Source organism: Bison bison, unplaced genomic scaffold (genome assembly GCF_000754665.1).
Source record: "Bison bison bison isolate TAMUID 2011002044 unplaced genomic scaffold, Bison_UMD1.0 scf7180017864461, whole genome shotgun sequence".
Classification (NCBI taxonomy): domain Eukaryota; kingdom Metazoa; phylum Chordata; class Mammalia; order Artiodactyla; family Bovidae; genus Bison; species Bison bison.
Genome location: NW_011495023.1, coordinates 4,579,285 through 4,586,485, shown reverse-complemented (window position 1 = coordinate 4,586,485; position 7,201 = coordinate 4,579,285). Strand labels below are relative to the sequence as shown.

Here is a 7,201-nt window from a genome sequence, read left to right as displayed (position 1 = left end):
TCCAGCTTGAGCATCTGGAAGTTCATGGTTCACGTATTGCTGAAGCCTGGCTTGGAGAATTTTGAGCATTACTTTACTAGCGTGTGAGATGAGTGCAATTGTGCAGTAGTTTGAGCATTCTTTGGCATTGCCTTTCTTTGGGACTGGAATGAAAACTGACCTTTTCCAGTCTTGTGGCCACTACTGAGTGTTCCAAATTTGCTGACATATTGAGTGCAGCACTTTCACAGCATCATCTTTTAGGATTTGAAATAGTTCAACTGGAATTCCATCACCTCCCCTAGCTTTTTTCGTAGGGATACTTCCTAAGGCCCCATTGACTTTGCATTCCCAGATGTCTGGCTCTAGGTGAGTGATCACACTGTCGTGATTATCTGGGTTATGAAGATCTTTTTGATATAGTTCTACTGTATATTCTTGCCACCTCTTCTTAATATCTTCTGCTTCTGCTTCTTAATATCTTCTTTTCCATGTTACTTCATATAATTCTACCTCATTGTTTTAGAAAAATTATGTTCTGTAACATGGATATAAATATGCAACCATCTGCCTTTAATGTCCTGTAGGGATTCCCTGGTGGCTCAGAGGGTAAAGCATCTGCCTGTGATGAGGAAGACCCAGGTTCGATCCCTGAGTCAGGAAGATCCCCTGGAGAAGGAAATGGCAACCCACTGCAGTATTCTTGCCTGGAGAATCCCATGGACAGAGGAGCCTGATGGGCTACAGTCCATGGGGTCGCAAAGAGTCAGACACGACTGAGCAACTACACTTACACTTAGGCATTACCACATGTCAATGACACTTAAATGTATTATAACAGGGATTCTACATAACCTACTGAAAATCCTCATTTTTCCCTTAGATCTGCTTCCTTCTTTCACCCCTTTCTTTGCAAGTGGTATCAGTGAAATCCCAGAAGTTACTTTGATTCCTATTGTCAGCAAGTTTTATTGACTCCACAACCATAATGATTTCCTAGATCCATCTACCTCTCCCCACTTTTGTCCAAGCCACAATCTCTATCTCCTGGATCATTGCAGTAGTTTTCTAAACAAGATTCTTCTTCCAACATTGACCTCATTCTCTACCCAGAAGCCAGAACAATCCTTGAAGGGTTAAGTTTTCTGATTTCTCCCACTGAAAACTCTCCAGTGGTTTCCAGTCAAGTGCAATATGGGCACCATACTCCTTGCTCTGGTATGGTGCCATGCTCTCCCTTCTGCTCATTCTCAACCCCTGTACCATTCTTCCCTTGCTCATCATATTCTAGTCTTAAAGGCTCCAGGCTGGCTGCACCTCCACAAGTTTTACAGTCTCTGTATAGCTCTGTTTCTTCCTGAAAGTCCTTCCCCTTGTCTTTGCATGGCTGGCTCTTTCTTGTCCTTCCTTTCTTAGATTTATTAGTATTTCCTTATGGTCGCCTCCTTGGGCTTCTGAGTAACTGACTATCAACTATCAAATCACTACTTATATTTTCTGTTATTTTTGTTATTATGAAGAGAGTGCAATATCCAGTATTTGTTCAAGGTCCTGGATTTGACTATGGGGGCGGGATGAGGAATTTGGAGCTGGAGAAGAGTCTTCAAAATCATCCTCATGGGACTGAACTTGAAGCCAAAAGAAAGCGTACTTTCTCTGGAGAAAATAATGTGGAAAGAACAGAAATTTTGCATTTCACACTTTTACCTAAGAATCTTCTATGACATATTCCTTTTATGACAAGTTGAAGTGTTGCATGTTTCCTTAGAATGTAAATACATTAGTTTATTCAGAGATACACTGATTGAGATGTCTTTATATACCTTGGGATTGTATTTAGTTGACACTTGAACAACACGGGACATTAATTCCCATATAACTTATGGTCTGCTCTCTATATCCATGGTTTCTCCACACCCACAGGTTCAACCAACCACAGACCATGTAGTGCTGTGGTAGTTACTGTTGAAAATATCACCATACAAGTGCAGCCGCACAGTTCAAACCCATGAATCTATGATCAAGACTCAAACTTTGTTCAAGACTCAAACTCACTAGGAAAATGGTTCATTTTGGTTATTGAGAACCCAAAGGAAAAACAGGCCTTGAAGAGTCAGCTGTACTGTGGCCCAGACCAATTCTGGTGATGCCGTATCTTTGTCATCCACAGTCTCATTTGCATATAATTATAGCTGTGTTGCATTTTGCTCAAATGACAGGTTCTCAAGTCCTTTTCAACTAGACTTCAGGACTTTGCTATAGTTCAGCTTTTGTTTTTTCAAGTAAAGTAAATGTGCTATATTGTTACACAGATGACCTCTCACAGTTCGACTTTCCTGGTGGGCTTGACCATGTGACTTGCATTAAAAAATCTGACTCAGGCTCTTGGAACATAGATGTCATCATGTTTTTCTTTTAAGTTTTTCTAAGTTGTAAGATATTTTATTATGCATCAATATTAGCTGATGTGACTAGAGTCCATGTAGTCTATTTATGTGCTTTTGAATGCTTTTAGATTTGAAAATTCATATTGGAAATATTAAATGGCATATTTATACCATGGAATTTTGGTGATAATCTATGATCAGTACCTCAGTTTGTACATATATTGTCTTTCAAATGAAGTGTTTTGCTTTTGGGCCTTAGCTAAAAACAGAGCTTTTTACAGGCATAGTGATAATTTAATATTATTAGTTTGAAAGTTAAACATTTTTACCTGAATGTTTAACTTTTTTATTATTTCACTTCAGGAAAGTAAAACTGAGACTGTAAGTCAGTGCAAATAGGCAGATTTATGGGTAGCAGACTTATGGGTAGATAGTAAATACCATTTCTCTAGATTGAAATTTTTGTTTACAACTTCTCTAAATTTACAACATCACAAATAAGCAAAACAAAATTTATTTTATAGCATGGAATCACAAATCTTGGGTATGTCAGCATAATAGGAAGTAATTGTTTTTGAAGAAATTTAATAGGATATAGTCAGTAGTTTCCTTTTAATATAATTTTCATTGAAGAATAACATTCATACATATAAATGTTCAATTATAGGAATAAGAATAATCAGTAGCTTTAAAATGTGACAAGAGTGTCTTAAGACAATTGTGTCTATGTAATCATGACATTTTATAGGTAACAGATAATCCAGCTCAAAAAAGCAGATAATTTTTATTGTTCTTGTGACCCAGCAGTAGAGGAATTCTTGGGCATGGCTTAATCTAGGACTGACTTACACAGTGTGATTTCTGTTTTAGCTTCTGACTTTCTCTTCTGGGGCAGGCTTTCTTCTCCCATTTGCAAGGAGGCGCATGGCAGCTCCCAGGGCTGCAAACTTCTTCATTCATGTCCAGAAGGAAAGAAAAGTCTCCTGATACATTGTGTGGAAAGAGAAACGTTCCTTTCCTTAAATGTACCAATCATGAAGGGCCAGGGGTGGGGTATAACGATTTTCTTCAGCCGAGTAGGGTCCTTGCACTGGGGCCAGTCTCAGCCAAGGTGGAGAGCTTAGAACAGGAAGCAGCGAGTTGCCCAGTGACAAATCAAGGAGCGAATGAAGGAAAAACAGGAGTAAGGTTCCAGGAGGCAACCAGCTATTACTCACTACAGAATGAGATACGACAATTTTTTAAAATCAATAAATATTTAATTAAATGTTTTCAAAGTATAACATTTTGTCAACTAGTCAATAGCAATGTAACACATGTATTATAAAGTTACATATATATTATCTTCCCTAACAGATAAAATTATACTTTAATATAGTCTATTTACTATGGATTGGGGCTTTTGCCAGTAAAGATGAGAATATACCAATGGCCGATAAGCACATGAAAGGATGCTCAGCATCATTACCATCAGTGAAATGCAAAAGAAAGCCACAGTGATGTATTACTTCGCAGCCACTAAAAGGCTAGGATAAAAAACCATAGATTTTAACAAGTGTTAGTGAAGTTGTAGAGAAATCAGAACCCTTCTTGTGTATTGCTGCTAGGATTGTAAGACTGAATAGCCACTTTGGAAAACAGTTTAGCAGTTCCTCAAAAGGCTAAACAGTTACCATATGACCCAGCAATTTCATTTCTAGGTTATATACTCAAGAGAAATGAAAACTTATGTAATGTGACATTTTTACACTCACATTTTATTGATATTCATCAAGTTATATATTAACCAATATTTTATCACTTTATTGAAATATAAAATATTTTCCTTCACCTCCCTGTGTTTTCTTTCTTAAGTCACGTTAGTAGAAAAAAAGCTGCCTGAGTTCTTTTGGTCATTCCAAGTTGTGTTCTGCCACAAATTAAGTCTTTGTCATTTCCTAGAAAAAAAGAAGTGAATTTACATCCAGTTTATTTCTAAAAGCCATGATCTTGACATCAAAAATGACATCAAGTTTTCCAACGCAGATTTTCAAATTATTGTAAGGCCCTAATTTCAGGTTTTATTTTCTGCAGAAAGATTATAAAAGAGATCTGGAGACTGAAATTAGAGGGAAAGGCATGCAGGTGAGCACAGACACTCTCGATATCCAGAGAGCCAAGAAAGCATCTGAAATGGCCAGCCAGGTAAGAAACTAACAGGACACGAAGTTTAAAACAAACACATCAAATTGTATACAGAAGAAATATAAATGGTGTTTCCACATGTGTGACATTGAGATTCAAACATGTAAATATCTGCATTGCTATGGAAAGCTATGCAAAACTGAAGACTGTTTTCTGTTCTTTTAGAAAGAATATAAGAAAGACTTAGAAAATGAAATTAAAGGGAAAGGAATGCAGGTGAGCATGGATATCCCGGATATGCTTCGAGCCAAGAGGGCATCTGAAATCTATAGCCAGGTTGGTAGAGAATAAAGATGCTCAGGATAGTATATTCTAATATCCCAGCACCTTCTGCTCTGTGTGTCTTTATGATTTGTGCCTTTTTGAGGGGTTTCTATTCAAAGTCAATGCACTCTATTATAAAGTAACCACTAACCAAACTTGATTTTGTCAATAATGAAAGGGACAACTGCTGTAGATTCATCTCAACAAAACTTATTGAGCATCAGAGCATCCCTATTAGATCCCTCTGTTTTGAGTCCAAGGACATTTTGACCTTTTTATTTCCATTTTTTTATTCCATTGTGAACTTGGCTCTAATGCTTATCCTGCAAAAAATACAAAGAATTTTCTTTTATCTACTTCATCATCCATATTTTAATTTAAATAAACAACTTAAACTAAGAATAAGTTAAACTGTACAAAGTATAAGGTGAAATTGAAGATTAAGATTAACCAAAATTTAATGTAAGATCTAAGTTTTGTTGATAAAATTTAATTTGCCAAGTATATCTGTGACAAATCTGCCAGAAAACTGGATATAAGAGAAATAATGACCACACAGGAAAGTATATAATGGAAGAAAAAAGTTATTGATAAAATCTGATTTGGGCAAAGTTATTCGTTAGTGAATAATTTATTTGCTATAATATTTGTTATAAAAAGAATGAATCCCAATGGAAAAGTAGTATGCTGCTGCTGCTATATCACTTCAGTTGTGTCTGACTCTGTGTGACCCCAAAGATGGCAGCCCACCAGGCTCTCCCATCCCTGGGATTCTCCAGGCAAGAATACTGGAGTGGGTTGCCATTTCCTTCTCCAATGCATGAAAGTGAAAAGTGAAAGTGAAGTCGCTCAGTCGTGTCTGACCCTCAGTGACCCCATGGACTGCAGCCTTCCAGGCTCCTCCGTCCATGGGATTTTCCAGGCAAGAGTAGTGGAGTGGGGTGCCATTGACTTCTCCGGGAAAAGTAGTATAGGGGAATGAAGAAAAAAATAAGATAATGAAGAAATTGGATTTGGCTAATGGGATTTATGTTGAAATAATTTTTAACAAAATTTGACCAAATTTGTCAAAATTCTGACTAACAAGCAAGGAATTGAAACATCCACTGGTTCAAAATTAGAGTGTCACAGAACTCAGGTTCAGGGGCTAGTCACGCAAGGATTCAATATTGAGAGACAAGTGTGAGTAAAAGGAAAGATAGCTTTGCTGAGGAGGCCAGCAATCCTAGGGAGAAGGTGTACTCATGTCCCAAAGAACCAACTATCCCCTGCTATCAGGGGCAAGAGTTTTTATAGGGGAAGTTTAGGGGTGTATAGGCAAAGGGAGTTGGTGATGGACAGGGAAGCCTGGTGTGCTGCAGTCCATGGGGCTGCAAAGAGTTGAACACAACTGAGCAACTGAACTGAGGCAAAGGGAGGGAGGCTGTGAGTGGAAAAGAGTCAGACAGTCGTCTTGAAATTGATCATGTGGTGGTCTAATCAGTGTCATCTTGATTGTTTTAAGTGCAATTAATCTTCAGTTCCAAGATTGGTTTGTTCCCATTTCCTTGAGTCCAGTTCTCAAAATTGTGGCAGCTTATGTCATGGCGATAGTCTGTTTCATCATGTAGTTAGCTTCTTCCACCTGGTGGAGGTTTCAGCATTTACAAAACAGCTCAAAGGATATGGCTGAAAATATTCTCTGTAGCTCTTCAGGAAGAACTAAAGGTCCTTGACTTTGTTTAATGATTAAATTTTATTTGGCCTTGTTTCCTTGCTTTCCTTTGTTTCCATATTTCTAAATTCTCTGATGAAATTTATTCTCTGACTAAAGTTTCTATAGACAAGAGATAGGTGGAGGTAATGGGGGAGTGGAGTCTCTCCTGGGAAGTCCCCATGGGGTCCTGCTCCATTTAAAGCGTATCATGATGCCAGAATTAAGTATTTATCCAAGGAACTGCCTGCTTCTCAGCCTTCTTCAGTGACAGAGCAGATGGGATGGTCCTGAAGTGTGTTCATCTGTCCTCAGTGTCTCATGATGGCACTGAACTTGGAGAAGTTGACACTAGTTGTATCAGCTAAACTAAAAATCTAACTTCTTAAAACGGGCATATTGCCATTTGATTCAGTGGAGAAAAGTTGGCAAACTCATTCATACATTCAGTAGATACTTCTTGAACACCCATTTACATGCAAAATTAGACTTGGATTTTTGGCTTTGGGGAACTACTAGGTAATCTAATTATCAAATAATCATGCAAATATAGTATGACAAATTATGATATGTCCTCAGTTCAGTTCAGTTCAGTTCAGTTGCTCAGTCGTGTCTGACTCTTTGCGACCCCATGAATCGCAGCACGCCAGGCCTCCCTGTCCATGTCCAACTCCCAGGGTTCACTCAGACTCAC

At 38.0% G+C, this 7,201-nt stretch overlaps 1 protein-coding gene across 4 annotated transcripts in view; it reads left to right on the top strand.

The window, feature by feature from the left end:
• NEBL (nebulette) overlaps window positions 1-7,201 on the top strand; it is a 119,326-nt gene that overhangs the window by 58,132 nt on the left and 53,993 nt on the right. For all 4 annotated transcript variants that reach the window (XM_010859903.1, XM_010859900.1, XM_010859901.1 and 1 more), the window contains 2 exons: window positions 4,440-4,550; window positions 4,716-4,826. In XM_010859903.1, coding sequence (XP_010858205.1) covers window positions 4,440-4,550; window positions 4,716-4,826 — 222 coding nt within the window. The remainder of the gene's footprint in view (window positions 1-4,439; window positions 4,551-4,715; window positions 4,827-7,201) is intronic.